Source organism: Myotis nattereri, assembly GCF_964212035.1.
Source record: "Myotis nattereri genome assembly, chromosome: 14".
Classification (NCBI taxonomy): Eukaryota; Metazoa; Chordata; class Mammalia; order Chiroptera; family Vespertilionidae; genus Myotis; species Myotis nattereri.
In genome coordinates this window covers 57,179,836-57,197,840 of record NC_138089.1, presented here as the reverse complement: position 1 = coordinate 57,197,840, position 18,005 = coordinate 57,179,836, and the positions used below count along the sequence as shown (strand labels likewise).

General features: G+C 53.5%; 1 protein-coding gene across 1 annotated transcript in view; it reads right to left on the bottom strand.

The window, feature by feature from the left end:
- Positions 1-9,645: 9,645 nt before the first annotated feature.
- The window catches only part of CHL1 (cell adhesion molecule L1 like), a 102,569-nt gene continuing 94,209 nt past the window's right edge, over positions 9,646-18,005 (bottom strand). Inside the window, exons 23-29 of the mRNA XM_081106268.1 lie at positions 17,832-17,954; positions 16,826-17,005; positions 14,531-14,692; positions 13,501-13,632; positions 12,298-12,370; positions 10,371-10,583; positions 9,646-9,902 (exon numbers count right to left, since the gene is read on the bottom strand). Of these exons, the coding sequence (XP_080962394.1) occupies positions 9,896-9,902; positions 10,371-10,583; positions 12,298-12,370; positions 13,501-13,632; positions 14,531-14,692; positions 16,826-17,005; positions 17,832-17,954 (890 nt within the window). The 3' untranslated portion in view covers positions 9,646-9,895. The remainder of the gene's footprint in view (positions 9,903-10,370; positions 10,584-12,297; positions 12,371-13,500; positions 13,633-14,530; positions 14,693-16,825; positions 17,006-17,831; positions 17,955-18,005) is intronic.

Genomic DNA, 18,005 nt, shown 5'->3' with positions numbered 1-18,005 from the left:
TTGTGATACGTTTCCCGTAAGTAAGTGTAGGCAATTTCTCTCTCGGTGTCTAATTACTGGACCTGCTCTGCGAAAATGAATAGGGAAGAAACCGATTCACATGGCTTACCGTGGAATGAATGGTCTTCATTAACGGTTCCCGTAGCCATTTCTACACACACCGAGACTTCACATAGGAGCGGGCAGCATTCTCAGAGGAGAACAGTCTTCTTGCAACGGATCTGTCTGCACCAGCAACAACGAGTCTCCTATTTGGGGGAAAATGGGAATGGAAGACCGAAATCATGCTCTCGTGTTTCATTTGGCTTTTAAATATATATATATATATATATATATATATATATATATATATATATATATATTTTATTGCTTTCAGAGAGGAAGGGAGAGGGAGAGAGAGAGACATCAATGATGAGAGAGAATCATGGATCCATTCCCTCCTGCACGCCCCACATTGGGGATCGAGCCCAGAACCTGGACAAGTGGCCTGACTCAGAATCGAACCGTGGCCTCCTGGTTCCTAGGTCTGACGCTCAGCCACGGAGCCACGTGGCCACGCTTCGTGGTAAGCCATGTGAATCGGCATTTTTTAAGGAAAGCCGTGAGCACGGGGAGGACTGGCCCAGCAGAGTGGGGCTGTTCGCAGGTTTTCTCCAGGAGGGACTGGCCCAGCCGTGGCCGCCGACGCCACCAGAAGCAGAAGCCAGGGCGCACTGAGTGGAGGGGAGGACGGAGAGCGGGCGGGGCCTTGGCTGGCACAGCTGGCACTGCAGGGCGTGGCCTGCCACCGCTCCCTCTCGTCTCCTCACTCGCGATCAGACTCCTGCATCAGGGCTCTGTTCCACGTCGGACCAGCATTCCATGACCGGAGCCTTCGTGTTTTCAACTGCTTTTAGGCCAAATGGCTTCTATCTAAGAAAACTTCCTAAAAGGGACGGTAGAGTAACATTTGTGCATCGCCTGCTCTGAGCGGGGGTATGTTATCTCCCCACTTTAAAACCGTTTCCTAACACGAATGACACTGTTCTGTCATTTTACGGAAGCCGAGCGGCTGCAGGTTAAGTGAGAACGTGTATCCACCCCAAACACTCCCTACCGGTCCTGGGGACACCTGGCCAGCATCCCAAACTGCCGGACATCTCCGCGTGGAGGCGTTCGGTGGCCTCCCTGCCCTTCCCTTGAAAATACTATTGAGGACGGACGTTAAGGCAGAGTATGGAAGAGGGTTCGCGGTGCATTGGAAGTATCTCATGAATAAAACAGGAGTTCACATGTCAATGGGGAAAGGCTAACACGAGCCTGTTGGGAAGGAAACCCGATTCTTTCCCTGGTTTTTGTGGGGGACAGGAACGGGTTGGAACTGACGAACCTGCCAGGGCAGACACGTGAGAAGGTACCTGTGGCATGGCCCGCACACGGCCCCACATCATCTCCACCTTCACACCAGCCGTCCCCGTGTCCCTCGAATGGTCCCCGCCTTGTGTGACTCCATTTTTCTGATTTCCTCCAAATCAAGTTCTTCCCACCTTCCTTTTTTTAAAAAAAAAAATTAATTCTAACCCAAGAATATTTTTTTCCATCGAATTTCAGAGAGAGTTGAAGGGAGGGAGGGAGGGAGGGAGGGAAGGGAGAGGAGAGAGAGACACATCAATGTGAGAGACATATTGGCTGGTTGCCTTCTGCATACACTCTGACCAGGTCCTAGGGTCAAGCCTGCAACCCAGGTATGTGCCCTTGACTGGGACTTGAACCCGAGACCCTTTGGTGTTCAGGCTGACACGCTAACCACTAAGCCACGCTGGCCAGGGCTGTTCGGTGTTTTGTTCCCAATCATGGAAGTGGCTGCACCCATGTCCTGATCCAGTGGGAGGTGGGAATCGTCCACAAAGGGACACCCTGGAATCATGACGATGAAGGAAGAACCACAACAGGCGACCGATGTCAACACAAACCCATGGCATCTGGAAGGTGAGCCATATGCAGCCAGGTGGGTGCTGTCTGGGAGCCTCCTCTGTCTCCCGAGGGTCCCGGGCCGGCAGTCTGTGCCCTCCCTTCACCCTCCACCCCCCCGTGCACCTGCCTGGTGTCCCCAGCCAGCCCTGTGCTCATGGCTTTCCTATGAAGCCTCGGCCATGTAGTCCCCAAAATATCGATTCCAGTTCAACTTCAAGTTTTATTTCAATATTTTAAAATATATTTTTATTGATTTCAGAGAGGAAGGGAGAGGGAGAGAGAGAGAGAAACATCAATGATGAGAGAGAATCATTGATCAGCTGCCTCCTGCATGCCCCCTATTGGGGATCAAGCCCGAAACCCGGGCATGTGCCCTGACCAGGAATCAAACCCTGACCCCCTGGTTCATAGGTCGACACGGAGCCACACCGGCCTGGCTTATTTAAATATTTAGAAACTAAAGTAACATATATGTTCTGTGAAATGTCAGAAAGGGCATCTCGCCCCAAAATTATTGTAGAATTAGGCAATAATAGTTTCAAATGCTAGTAATGGGGGGAAACGTCGTAGACACATAGCCGACCTCACCGTGTGAGGAAACTGCAGCTGAGACCTGAGGCGGTGACCGGAGGGGGGCTTTAGCGACAGAAAGGGGTGGGGGTGTCGGTCTGTGACCTGTGCTCCACGCATGAGAAGCCTGCACTCTGCACCGGACGCTGGAAGAACAAACGCATTTATGTGTTACATTGAGATGCTTGTGTGTGCTCCTACCGCCCAACCACAGGTCACATGCCTGTTCACCACGGAGTGGATATCGCGGTGTCCACTTATGTCACCCCGGGCTTCTAAGATGTCCTCTTTTTACCAACCAGAGTCTAAAAAGACAGAAAAGCCACTCTTGGAATTGTGTTTAATTAAGGAAACAGTCGCACTGCTGCCTTTGGTCCATTTAACACCTGCAATCCCTGCCTTTCCAATTCTTCGCTTGGTGCCCCGGACCGCGGCTTGGTCAGCTGTGAAATAGACAGGATCACGCGTCCGAGCCCAGAAATGCGCGGCCGGGATTAAGTGAGTTGATTTCCTGAAGCACTTGGCGCCGTGTCTGGGCCGTGGAGCCCGTGTCTCCAGATCCATTTATTTCCTCCGCACTTCCCAGGACTCACCCACCAGCCCCCACATTCACAGCCCCCGGGTCACCCCTGGGAACAGTAGCACTTGGCCCAGAAAGGGGCGGAGAACGCGGGCAGCTGGGCCGGCCATCTGGCGGCGGGCCTGCCCGGACCTGCCTCTACCAGCTGGCGGGGCGCCGGGAGTCGGGGCTCAGCAGCGGCCGGCTCCGCGATCGGCCGTCCCGGGAGCCGATGGGGGCCGTGCACGGCGGGGCCGCTCTGGGCCAGCCGGCCCTCCTGGGCGAGGGAAGACGGCCGCGCTGCTGACCGCCTGGGCCACACTCGGCCTTGGTGTCCATTTACAGAAGCAAACGCTCCTCTTTGCACCTGGCCTCGCCTCCTGCAGGAAGGCTTGCTCTCCGTCTGACACGTGGGGAGTGTTCACGCTAACGGGTGGTCACGTGACCCCGCTACATCGACGGTCCAGAACCCTTTGGCGCAGAAAAGGAATTCTACCCACAAAAGTAGTTAATTCTCTGGCAGCTGCAGAACCTCAAAACCACGTGTCCCCGATGGAACGGAGTCGTAAGTAATGGGGACACAGTGATTAGAAGCATTGATGGGGTGTGCACTGTGCCAGGAAGCCAGACCGTGCCATGGACACGATGACCGACGATGGGCGCACCTACCGTTTTGTAATTTTAAGTTGTTATTCATTTGCCTTATTGTTCACGGCTGATGGGACACATGGAGACATTCAGAATGGCATGGCAATTTGGTTGTTGTTTTTATAAAAAAATATTTTTATTGATTTCAGAGAGGAAGGGAAAAGGAGAGATAGAAACATCAATGATGAGAGAGAATCATTGATTGGCTGCCTCCTGCACATCTCTACTGGGCATCCAGCCCACAACCTGAACGGAAATCAAACCGGGACCTGTTCGATACTCTACGGAGCCATGCTGGCCAGGCCAGCTTTGCACGTTTTAACTAGGGTGTCATGCTGCAGTGCACGCTGGGAATATAGTGGAGTCCCCAAACCTGAGGGCAGCTGGTGCTCACCGTATACGTGGGGACTACCCCGTGCGTGTCACTCCTCGTGGCCACCGCTTGCACGCCGGAGCGAACAGCCCCGGTGACCCCACAGAACCGTGTGGCCGCCATGCTCATCGCCACGGCACCTGTGACCACACTGTGCCCGTGAAGGCGGAGTGACCTGCCCAGCGGCAGGGTGAGGGCGGAGCCCACGTGTCCTGCCTTCCCTGTGGCGAGTCTCCCACAGATCCCTGTTCCCAGAGGAGAGGTCCTCACGGGTCTGAAAGTGCGCGGCCGTCAGCTCTTCAGCAGAAGTTCCAGGAAGGATGCTGGATCTGGGAACTGAGGGAGGGAGGTGTGGGAGTCAGCCATGGTGACCAGCATCTGGCGGTGCTGACAGTGCCCAGGGTGGGGTTGGGAGGATGTCTTAGAGCAGTGTCTGAGTTTTTGGTGGTTCCTGGCCGGAGGCTGCGCTCCCAGCATCTGTCGGGCAGCTGCCCGGGACGTGCACAAACATCCCCGTCTGCTCCTTAGGCATCGCCTGCCTGCTGACCACCCGAGTCAGGGATGCCCGTGTGGCCTGAGTCACTCCTTACAAGGCTGACTACGTGGCTTGTGCGCTCGGATCGTCCACCCACACCATGGCCACCGCCTGCCAAGCACGCCCCTCCCATCCGCTTCCTGTGAGCCTCGGACAGAACGCTCCACACAGACTCTCCGATGCCATCTGGGTTCTCACGGCAGTGGACACCTGTGTGCCCCTGACCTCCTGGCCCCTGGGATCCGGGCCTGGGACAGGGGTCGGTTCCGGCACCGGTCCCAGCCTGGCACAGGGGTCACGAGTTTCGACAGCCATGGACTCCGGTCTGAGAGGTGTTTCCACCAGAAAGAGAAAGGTTCAGCTGAGACACTGTTACTTTCATGCCCTGAGTATTATAACCGATGATTTTATCACACTGTCAGCGTTCGGAAACTACGGCTCCCTTCACGTTCAGAAAAGGCCTGTATCATTCACAAAACTGGAATCAGCGAACGCCAGGAAGGGCTATGAGGAGGCCACAACGAGAAGCCGCATTTGTGTAAAATGACTAACATGTGCAGGATGCCTGCTTCAGCCTTTAAACCGGCCGGGAGGGGCAAGGCCGGGGCCCTGGGCGCTGTCCCCACGGAGACTTTCTTTGAAACACTCCCACCTAGCGGATGAGCCTTTTAATTACACCTTTTAAGAAAATGGTACAACAATGCGATGCCTCCAAGGTTTAAGTCCATCAAGGAGGCGTGTTCTGGGTGCTTCTAAATCCATTTTAACACACAGTCGATTCTTACTCTCTACACAGGGACTTAATGTTACAATGTGAACGTGTCTCCCCCAGAACTACGCTTCCGCTCCCGAACCGTGGACTCTGAGACAGAGAAGAGAGGCCTGTAGGAAGTCAAATATAGAAGCCTCAGATCGGAGAGGGATCCGGGCTCAGATCTCTCGAGACGCCCTGAGTGCGAGTGACAATCGGGCCTCGGATGGGTGGGACAGCGAGGGAGACAGACGGTTACGACAGGACTTAGGCCGAGTCTGCAAGGAGCTGCAGGCCCAGCGAGACTGCCTACTGTGGGTGCCTCCGGGAGAAGTTTATTGCAATGCAACACGTTTGCCAGTTTATTGCAATGCAACATGTTTGCCAGTTTATTGCAATGCAACACGTTTGCCAGTTTATTGCAATGCAACACGTTTACCAGTTTATTGCAATGCAACACGTTTGCCAGTTTATTGCAATGCAACACGTTTACCAGTTTATTGCAATGCAGCACGTTTGCCAGTTTATTGCAATGCAGCACGTTTACCAGTTTATTGCAATGCAACACGTTTACCAGTTTATTGCAATGCAACACGTTTGCCAGTTTATTGCAATGCAACACGTTTACCAGTTTATTGCAATGCAGCACGTTTGCCAGTTTATTGCAATGCAGCACGTTTACCAGTTTATTGCAATGCAACACGTTTACCAGTTTATTGCAATGCAACACGTTTGCCAGTTTATTGCAATGCAACACGTTTGCCAGTTTATTGCAATGCAACACGTTTGCCAGTTTATTGCAATGATTGCTTTTCAGGTTGTCCCTTCCCACGGCTGAGATGCATATACCACACTGTTTCCCCTGTGTCTGTTTTGACCATGTATCTAAAAGCCAAGTTCTCCTAAACATGATCAGTTAGTCAGCTTTGACCCCAAGCTCACCTTCCTTCAGCATTTCTGAGAGAATGTGAGGGGGGTGGAGAGGAAATGTACCAGTGTGGCTCGAGCCCGGGTTCTGCTCGATTCTGCCTCCGACCACTGGCCACACTCATCAGGGAGCGTCTCTGGGCCTCCATTCTACAAAGAGAAGGCTGTCCCAGACGTCGACCGGTAACGTATGCAACGTGCTTAGTACACACACACCACTTTCAAAATTCACAGTTTCCAGTAGATTGCCTGCTGAGACCCACTGGGAGTCCCAGTTACCACCAGCCTTATCTGAAAGGACAGCCATTGGCCATTTTCTTCAAAAGTGACATTTCTGTGTTGTTTTATGAACAACCCGGTGAGCGTGCATTCGCTTCAGTTTTGCATTAACCTTCAGTATAGAACTTACGGCACAGGATATGTTGGAGATAGTGATGGTAAACCGTCTACTGTAAACAGGCATTCAAATAAAAACACTGCATTTATACCTCATTTATACCTTACAAATATACACTTCGCTGGTAATAGTCCAGGATCCGAGGCCACCGAAGGTAAGGTTGATATGCACATTCTGATTCTCGTCTGGACAGAAAAGAATACACACGTGTGTAGAGTTCATGAAGTCAAACTTTTATTTGGAAAGCTGAATCTCATGTATAATGAAAATAGTTTTAAACCGTACGTTTTCACAGGCATAGTACAAACACCACCTACAGCACAAACACATTTCAATAAAGTTCAGCTATGAATATCAATCTAAGTTTAAAAAAAAAGCAATCTGGTAAGCCAGTGTACATACCTTTCACCTCTACTGATGACATTATCACAGAGTGTACGACACACAGCGAGGTCAGCTTCGCCTCCACATGCCCGCTGCCCCGCGGGAGCCCTCGGCGTCTAGCTACCACAGAGTACACACCAGGCCCTTAGGACCCACTCCACCTTGTGCCAGGAGCCCTATCTCAGTGGCAGGTAAGCAGAGCTAGGGTTTCGACGGGCAGCCGTGTTTTCAATGCTTAGAAAAGCCGAACAACATTTCTCACGATCGGTCTCTCTCTTTAGCTCATCTCCTCCATGAGTATAAAATAGGAAAAAATATTATGTGAGGCTTCCCGCACAATTCCATTGTGCTTCTTCATTTTTACAAACATGGGGACATCCAAAATAGCAGACGCCTTTACACAAGTAGAACAAACCCACCCAATTCACATCGGCTCATGAACATACGTGCAGAGCTCATGAGTCACTCCTGCGTAGCAAAGACCCTGCTTCATTCTCGTCTGACCGGTCATTTTTTTGATGGCGTGTGCGCATCGCGCTGCTCATGGAACAGCGGATCTACTTTCTTTCCTGTAGGTTTGTTTTCCTATAAAAATATATTTATGTGCTCACAGGAAAGCGTTACGTGGGTGTGCGTGGGGTGACTTTTCGATACGTCATCAGAGTATGGGTTTGCTGATCAAGTTCAAAGGCATCTTAGCTTTTATTATTTTCAAATTTTTCTTCATAAAGAAGAACACCCTGTGACAAAGAGAAGGTAACTGAGATCATCGTTAGCACTTGAGAGTTGAGACTGTTTGAAGCAGAGGGGTCCAGCGTGTGCCTGTGTTGGGGTTTCTGTACAAAGTCGGTGCTGGGACCGGGAGACAACTGCGGTCTCCCCAAGCCTGGGTCATTCCACCAAGAGTCCTCGCAAGAACACACAGCCTGTGACATCGAAGGAACATCGACCGTGGGTGCGAGAAAGCCAGCCTCGGATCTGGTCCTTCTGTGCGGAGGTTCCCAGGAGAAGAGGCCAGATGCGCGGAGAAGAGGTCACGGGAGATCGAGAAAGGCCGCCGAGGGCAGTTGCATGGCCCATGCCCCTTGGTTTGGGCCACTCAGAAGGGACCCCCTTGTTCCCCAGCTAAGGGAGCGCTAAGATTTCGGACAAGGAAACATGTGGCCACTGTGTGGGCTTCTAACAGGAGGTTATTGAATTCATCATAAACGTGCTCCCGGTGCCTTCTGGAGGCCTGATGACAAAGAACAGGAGCTGAAGCCGCTGAGGAACGAAACCCCCGAGTCACCACCTTGGCCTCATCAGGAGCCGGGGACCAGAATCCCCCCGGAGAAGTCAGCACGTGAGGATCCCGCCTCCAGAAAGCGGGTCCTTAGAAACCAGATGCGGATGGAGTTCGGGGTGCCCCCCACGGGTGTGCGGGTCCCCACCCCCACACAGGGCAAGGACCAAGGCTCCCCACTGGAAACTTGTGCTGAGGGATGGGGGTGGGGGGGGGGCGCTCGGATCCTGACCCCTAAGTCGCTGTTTTAACTAAGACATTCTTTCCTGCCCATGCATTTTGGACTACACACGAGGTTTAAAACAACAGATAGATATAGGCAACAAACACCAAAGTCAAGGGATTCGCTAGAAGGGATGCCCACAGCCACAGCTCCGAAAAGGCAGAATCTGGGAGACAATTTGGCTTAAACACAATCAGGGGTTTTGTGGGGAGGGTAAGAGCTGTTTCCGCACATGGAGAGCTGAGCACTGGAGGTCGCTGACGCGCATGCACGAGCCTTCACACGCTTTCTTCACGTTTTCATGGACAATTTTGGGCGGATGGGCAGCCCACATGCCAGGCAATGAATTCCCTCACCTCACGCTGATGTCGCCAGGAGAACACGGAACACGCCCCCAAGCATGGTCAGCCCGTGATGGAGGGTCGTGTGTGAACGGCTTCCCTCGGGGCTGGGGTCGGAGCACACGCCCCCCCAACAAAACTTATGTTGAAAAATATGAAGACGTTCCCTCCGTGTCTACAGGACGTGTTACTGTAAGACCCTGGGTGGAAGCCATGAAGAACAGAATCCGGGGCCTTTGTACAGAGCCGTGCGTGGGAGCTGCACAGCCCGGCGTGGCCCTGGGATGGTGGGCACGGCGTCCTTCATGTCCTCCCTCTCCTTCCAACCCCGGCTCCTACGGTGTGGATATCAACACGGCACACACCACGCACTCGCGAGCAGATGCGGCGGGCCATCAGGGAAGCAGCAGAGGGGGGAGCCGTCGCGTGGGAGTGCGGATGTCACGGAGCCACGCCTCGCCATCTTTCCTAAGACGGCCTGGGACGCGGCCTCTCCTGCAGCCGAATTTAGTCCAAGAAAAAAACACCAACAGGACGTGTGCCGGGATCAGAGCCGATAGGAATGAGCAGTTCCCGCTGAGGCAGTTCGGCTGCTGTTGAAACAGGGCTGTCTCCGGGCAAATGGACAGCGCTCAGCGAGTGCTAGCGGACCGCGCACTAAGACTTCTCCTAAACTTAAATAATAAACTCTGACTGCATACAGACAACCAACGGTTTTAATAAGACATTCATTTTCCTCTTTACACTTAAATAACCTGTGTGCTCCCCCATCTACCTTCTAACCTGTAGGGGAGCATCACCCAGACTCCCCTGCGAGAGCACACTCATGCAAGCAGAGACCCCGTGGGGCCGCCACGTCTGTGCCAACGCGGCCGGGGGGGACGGAACACACTGACGGACACTTTGGATTCCTGGAGGTGGACCACACACGGCTGTTCCGTGTTCTGCATGTTCAGCACCTGTAAAGAAAACGAACCAACAACAAGAGGCCCGCGGCACTCAGGGCGTTGCTATTTTTCACGGCAGTGCTGTTTGTTCCGCGTGGTCGCAGGGCGTGGGAGTCTGGCTGGAGCCTCTGGCAGTGCTGGGTCCCAGGTGCACGCTCTGGACCCGCGAGCCGACGGACAGGAGGTCGGTGGGAACCGCTGATGCCCACACGAGGCAGCCACGCTTGCAGGGGGAACACGGCCCACACACTTGGAGGCGACACGGGCAGGGGGAACGTGGCTCCCATGTGTGCCTCCCACACGTGGCGGTCATGCGTACAGGGGGACCGTGGCTCCCACACGTGGTGGCCACACGGGCAGGGGGAAGACGGCTCCCACAGGCAGTGGACATGCTCGCAGGGGGAGCGTGGCTCCCACGGGAATGGTCAGGCTCGCAGGGGGACGTGGCTCCCACGTGTGGCGCCCACGCATGGCACTCACGCGCGCAGAGGGAAGGTGGCTGTGGAGCTGCCGTTGCTCTCCACTGAGCCCTTCTCCTTGGACCCTGCGTAGGCACCGATGAAGGACCCATCTTCGCTGAACAGGCCGTGGTCACCGTCCCCATAGGGGACCAGGCTGTCGGCGCTCTCCGTGGCCGCCAGGTCCCGCGTGAGGGATCGAAGGCTTCCCTTCAGGGGCTTCTCGTCGCTGTCGCTGGGGGAGAAGAGAGAGCAGGTCAGCAGCCTCGAACCGGATCTGCTCCCGCAGAGCAAGGGTGGAGCAGAGCTCTGTGCTCAGGGTATCGTCACCATGGGAGACGGACACACAAACCCTAAAGGACACTTTCACAGACACGTTTCAAAAGTCACCACCCATCTGTGCCGTTCTGAGCAACTGAGAAACTATTTTCCTTTTTAAAAAAATATATTTTTATTGATTTCAGAGAAGAAGGGAGAGGGAGAGAGAGATAGAAACATCAGTGATGAGAGAGAATCATTGACCGGCTGCCTCCTGCACACCCCACACTGGGGATCGAGCCCACACCCCGGGCCTGTGCCCTGACTGGGAATCGAATCATGACCTCCTGTTTATAGGTCGACACTCAACCACTGAGCCACACTGGCCAGGCCTATTTTCCATTTTCCACAGCAGCTCTGCTCCCCTTACAGCCGGGAGCTCCCTGGGAAGCCGGGTGCCCCTGCAGACACAGGACAGACGCTGCCTCCTTGGCTGTTCGAACATTGGAACTCAGGATCCCCAAGTCTCCACCTTCTATCTTACCTTTGATCTGATATGTTCCCCCAAATCCTCCCCAAAATCACTCTTTGTTTAGGTGACTCAATGAAATTCTGTTTCTTATAATCAAAGAAGTTAATTTAATAGAGTGTATAAACTCAGGTTTGTTAAATGTTTTTTAAATGGCTGGCATTTTTAGAACATTAGCATCCTATACTTATGGTTTGGATTCTTCAAAAAAAAAAAAAAAAAAAAAAGCAACTCTGGCCCTGGCCTTGGTTGAGCATCACCCTGTGCACCAAAAAATTGCCCTGCAATTCCTGGTCAGGACACATGCCTGGGCTGTGGGTTCCATCCCTGGTCAGGGTGGAAGGAAGGCAACCAGTCAATGTTTCTCTCTCTCTCTCTCCATCTCTCCAAGAATGTCCTTGGATAAGGATTAAAAAATAGTAATACTAATAAAAATATATCTTTAAAAGCAACTCTGAGTTAGTGAAATGTCTATAACGCAATACAGTCTTCTAAATTCCTGATCGGGGCTTACTTTAAGTACTAACGACGATCACACCGTAAAAAGTCGTCTACCACCCTACACAGCTTTATGAAAGTGGAAAAGGAGGAACTGGAGAGGTGTAGGTAGATGTGGGCGCACTTGGCAACGCGTGGCCGTCGGGCTGTGGGCCGGGGCACCGCCCTTCCCCACCTCATGGGACGCACAGTCGCCGAGGGAGCAGGAGTGATGTGTCGCGTGAGCCAGCGCTCAGGGCCCACGCTCGGCTCCTGGTCTGTGGGGACTTCGGGGGCCCCCTCCCGGCCAGGCACCTCCGTCACCCACACCCCAGAGCAGTGAGCTGGACACACAACTCGGCGGAAGCGCCGTCAGCTGCCCTGATGATGCGGCCACCGGCTCGGGGCTGGGATTCTGCAGTTACCACGACAGAAGCCCTCGGGGCGGCCCCTGCTTGGGGCACAGGTGAGTGCCAGTCTCCATGCCCGGGACACGGTCTCCTGGGAGAAGGTGGGGACAGAGGGGTCTCCTGAGGAGCACCGTTCGGGGGAGGGGATGAGAGTGTGGTACCTGCTCCGAGGGCGCAGGGGAGGCGTGGGGGTGACGCCGCTGGGCCTGCCCCTGCGACCTGAGGACCTGAGGAGCGCCTGCCCCTGGGCCGTGCGGGGCGGGCGTCATGCTCACCTGTAGTCACCAAAGGTCTCATCTTTCCCCGACTGAACGTCCGGGTCCGGGTGCAGGTCCTCCTTGTCCTTCACTGAAGAAAAGAGAGAGAAGCGAACAATGCAAACGTGTTTAGAGGCGCGTCAGCCGCGAGGCTGGGCGGGGGCGGCCCGTAACCTCCCCGGAGCTCACACCGCCCAAGGCGGCCGCGTGGGTGTGTCTGTGGTTGACTCTCCCACCGCCCGTGACCTCGTAAAGGAAAACAGGGGTTTTCGGGGTTCTCCCTCTTTGCCATCGAGCCCTGGCACGTTGCCGGGTTCCATGTATTCACTCTTCACTCTGTGGATCCGAGGCTCGGCCGTGGCCTCTGAGGAACCAGTGACGACGCCCACCCCGAGCTCTCCTAGCCTTCTGGAAGATGCCACAGGCTCACCTCAGGGCCCTGTCACTACGCTACAGAGAACAAACGTCAATTATTGACCCGGCTGCCGTGGCTGAGTGTCAGCCTATGACCGGGAGGTCATGGTTCGATTCCCGGTCAGGGCACATGCCCAGGTTGAGGGCTTGATCCCAGTGTGGGGTGTGCAGAAGGCAGCCGATCCATGATTCTCTCTCATCATGGATGTTTCTATCTTTCCCTCTCCCTTCCTCTCTGAAATCAATAAAAATATATATATTTTTTTAAGGAGAGAAGCTGGGAAGCACTGTAAGTCTCCTTAGGGCCCATGTTAAGTACTAGAAACTGGAAAGTGTGTAGCCACCTGGAGACAGCGCCCCCTTGGCCAGTTAACAGGAATGGTTTCTCCGCACAGCGCACTGTACCTCTAATGTACTCAGTGAATTTAACCTGTCTGTGCAATTAGAAGGATAAGAGACATCTCTGAAGCGTGCCCCCTAGAGAGGAATATTTAATCAATTGGAAGCTCTATTAAAAACAAACTTATTTGTTCGTTTGTTGCTTTTTAATTTATATTTCGCATAGGAGTGAAATCAGTCACATGGCTCTTGTCCTGTTCCGTCTGAACGATTCCACTTGGCATGACTCCCGAGACTCACCCATGTTGTCACAAATGGCGGCGGCCCACCTTTTTCAGGGCTGCGTAGTACTCCACTGTGTATAGGTACCATGTCTACGTCGGCCACTCGTCCCTCAAAGGAGGCTCGGGCTGTTTCTATGAGTGTATTCTTGCCCCAGTAAACATAAGAGAAAGAGGAACCTCCTACCTGAGTACTTCCCGCCTCGGTTCCTCTTCACGAAGCAGATGGTCAGCAGCACGAGGGTGAGGACGGCGATAGCGCCCATCAGCCCGATGAACCAGCCCTGCGTGGCGATGTCGTCGTACAAGCCCGCGTACTCTGCACACGGAAGTCACACACTGAGGGCCCGAGAGCCAGCGGCACTGCGCCCCTTTGGGGGAAGTGACCCCTCATTCACAAACACACAAAACAGCATCCGTTTTGTGTCTCCTTCCGGGGACCCTGGCGGGAAGGGGACCGGGAGGACACTTCCCGGGGAGAACACGGACACAGGGCGTGTTCTGACTGGGAACGGCCCCTCTGGCCGGGTCTGAGTGTGAGGACAGAAGGCGGGGGACAGGCAGGCGGGCAAGGTGAGCATGCAGCGGCAGAAGCGCAAGCAGAAGCCGCCTCGGGCACTGCAGGTTGCCATGGTGATGCTGGGGTCCGAGTTCCTCTTGTTTTCCTTTTTAGTTTTTGTTATTCACGCGTGTTAATAAGCAGGAGCTAGTTTAGGCAACTATTCCAGAAAGAGCAGCCAGGGCGAGGGCTCCGTGGGAAGCTTTCCACGGGGACAGTTTTAAACGCTACGCTGACGCCCTGGCCGGTCAGCTCGGTGGATAGAGCGTCGGCCTGCGGACTGAAGGGTCCCCAGTTCGATTCCAGTCCAGGGCACGTGCCTCGGTTGCAGGCTCCTCCCCAGCCCGGGCCCCGGTCAGGGCGCGTGCAGGAGGCAACCAATCCATGTGTTTCTCTCACATCGATGTTTCTCTCGGATTTTCCCTCTCTCTTCCACTCTCTCTCAAAACCAATGGAAAACTATCCTCGGGTGAGGGTTTAAAAATACCAAATAAGTAAATAAGTAAACAAAAATCTGCTATGCGAAACGAATGGAAACTGCCTTCTTACAGCCAACACCCTGCACACTTTTCCCTCCAATGTGGGGAGTGGGGGCACCTAACCATCTACAGGACGCAGATGGGCCGTCCGAGGCCACCCCAGCAATCCCACTCCTCACCTCTCCCTCTGGCCTCAATCACATCTTCAAAAATGCTATTGTTCCCAACCCAGTTCTTAGGCAGGAGGCGGACTGCGTGTTCGGCTCCGGGCTCAGGCACCTCGGGGGGGTGAACCTTTTCAGTGGCGTTCACTCCTTCTGGGAGCGTCCCGAGACCTCTGCCTGAGGGACGTACACGGGGAGAGCACAGGAACCGTGAGCGTGGCGAAGCGGGCGGAAAGGCGGAAACAGAGAGAGTGTTAATCGAGACAAAAAAGAGAGCCACTGGTAGCCCCGTTTCCCCTGAGACAGTCCTTGAATTACCAGGAGGATCAATACCATGGAGGTGTCCTATGCTCTTTTTAGTACGCTGAAGCTCGGCAAATGCCATGAGCTGGACGCGCGTCCTATTGGGATGCGTACAAGCTGATAAGTAGACGCTGTACATACTAGTAAGTCTACCTGGCCAGGAGAACGGTTCGAAACCAAACACGGACCTAAAAAAAAACTGTGCATTGTCACTTTGCGGAATTTGAACTTGACACGCCTAGCAGGAGACGGAGTGCGGCCTTGAAGGCTGATAACTGGAAGCACAGCCATCTTCACTCGATGCTACTTCTTTCCTCCTTGCTCTTCTCCATAAATATTGATGGAGCGGCATCCGAATATGGCCACACATGAAGTGCGGCACATTTGTAGGGACTCAAGCTACAGAAAGTGCAGGTTTCCAGGTACATTTAATCAAAAGGCACCGAGGCTGGGACGTGCTCTGAGAAATGGACACTTTGCAAAGAAAAACATGAATATGCCACAGAGTCATCGTAAAAACTCATCGTTGCAGGTAAAAATATGAGCCAAGTGTGATTAAAAGATACACTTAATTTCTGGCCTTGCAACAAACTATCCAAAATACCTATTTTTGCTAAGAATCAAATTAACAGACTAAATGGAAACCGGAAAATGTTAATAACTTATTTGGAAGTAAAATATATTCCCGATGTCGAGGGGTCAGGAAACGCTGTTTTCAATGGGATGCGATGTGACATGTTGAGCATTAGTTATAACGCTCCCACCGAGGAGGAAGCGATGCCGAGTTTCTGATGACAGAGGGCCTCCCTCGCTCCCGACGGCCCCTGACCAGTGGCGTTAGGGAGCAGAGAGGTTAAGACTGAGCACCACCGAAACAGAGGCAGTTAGTTTTGACTCTGAGAAACCATTAAGGAGCACAAGCTTTTGAAAAACAGAGAAGCAGGTGTTTTGTTCAAACCATTAAAGGCACACAGAAGCCCATTTCTGACGAATCCATCTTTTCCCTCTGAGATTATGGACCGTGGACGTCCGAGTGACAACCAGACAATAACCAGAAAGAAGGCAGACCCCGTGCTCTGAACGCGTGTGCTGCCGAGGCAGAGCAAGAAGAAGGAGACGCAGGAAGAGGTCCCACTTGGACAAAAGGCATCATTTTGGGAGGGTTCCGTGATATCGAGATACAGCTCCTCAGAGGAAATGCACGTGTGTGTTTTCCCAAAGACCGCGCCGGAACCCAGCGGGAGGGGTTCCCGCCATCCCCCTTTCCTGCTTCCCGTCCCCAGATATCCCTCCAGGTCCGATCGCGGGGACCTCACACAGGCCTCCATCCTCACTCTACTGTCTCATTTCTCTCCCGGGGCCCTGCTGGTGTCAGGGTAAGCTTAGCGAAACCACGGCTCAAATCGTGGTTGGAGAAGTAACTCGGGGAGACATGGTTCTGAGCTGGAAAAAGAAAAGTGCAATTAAATCAGAAAAACCGTGCAAATGAAACCAGACCGGTGGGCCATTTCCACGTCAGACAGGCGACACCAGCCACTGGACAGAAACATAAAACCGGTACGTGAGTCAGCATGAGCAGGGGTCTGACACGTGTGGGGAAGTGACATGTACTAGATCAGCATTGCACATCGTCTACCAGGGCAAGAGATAATTTTTTTTTTTAGTCTGGAAACATTTCCAAAAGGAAAATATCCTCCTACTAACCTTAGGAATGACTTCATGCCCTCTCGTCCCCTATTTGCATTAAGTCACACGGTAGCCCCTGACCTCATATACTAGTACACGGAGCTCCCGCGGGACGACTGTCGTGTAGAAACCCATACACTGAATCGATGTGAACTTTATGAACACGAGAGATACATTCTGGGCCTATGTGGGTGGAGAACAGGAGGGGACAGCCCGAGGCCATGGATCCCCGATTTGCACGACTAGCAGGCTAGCCCGGGCGCCCCTTCCTCGGCGTAAATATCACGAGTGCAGATGTGTCCTCCCAGCTCCTGTACTTACTGCCCTCGCCCAACGTGGCGGTTTCCTCCGTGACGGGCTTCCCGCAGCCCCTGGACGTGCAAGCCCTCACGTAGAATTTGTACTTGGTGGTGGCGTTGAGGTTCGACAGCCGCCAGCTGGGCTTGGACGGGGCGGTGATGCTGACGTCATTTAGCTCTCCGATCTCATCGGTGTCGTTTACTAGGAGACAAAGAACCATGCCTTAGCCCCGGCCGCGTGGCTCAGTGGTTGAGCGTCCACCTATGAACCAGGAGGTCACGGTTCGATTCCTGGTCAGGGCACATGTCCAGGTTGCAGGCTCGATCCCCAGCATGAGGCATGCAGGAGGCAGCCGATCAATGATTCTCTCTCATCACGAATGTTTCTCTCTTTCTATCCCTTTCTCTTCATTCTCTGACATTAAAAATAAATAAATTGTTTTTTAAAAAGAACCATGATCATACAAGTGACGCTGCCCTTAGCTTGGCTTCTCTGCATGCCTGGGGCCTGCCCAGCACTGAATTATTCATAGCTGCCACCTCACTTCATTCTCCGAGGCTGACGTAATCACCGTGCAAGGGCGAACTGGAGTCCTGCTGGATGGAGAGCTAGTCACGGCTAGAAGTATCTGATAGATAAACATGGCACACATGTTCCCTGCTACCCGCTGGCGTGTTGATTTTGCTAACCCCGGGTTCGGAAAACCTTTTGGAAAAGGACTAGACTGTAAATATGTCGGCCTTTGGGATCCCCACAATCTCTGTCGTAACTACTCAACGTGGACACTGTCATGAGAAACCGCTCTGGACAAATATAAACAAATGGACGTGGCTATGTTCCGATAAAGTTTCCTTCAGAAAACCTGGCGGTGGGCGGCCTGTGCCTCCGCGCCAGTCCTACAGGCCCCGCACACCATGGAGCTCGCCGCCTGCGGGACGGTCATGAGGCCTCGGCAGAGCGGGCCAAACGCTCCACACACCACGGACACACCGACTGGGGGGTGAATCCGGCTCCAATGTCTACCTACTTATCTGGTACTGCAGCAGGTAGCCAGTGAGGTTTCCGTTCAGCTTCCTGGGTGGCCCCCAGGCCAAGGTGGCCGTGTCCTTGTCCACTTTGATGACCTTGAGGAAGGTTGGCTGTTCGGGTACTGAAAACAGGAACAGACACTTGGAAAGTTAACAACGACAACCCGCAGCCC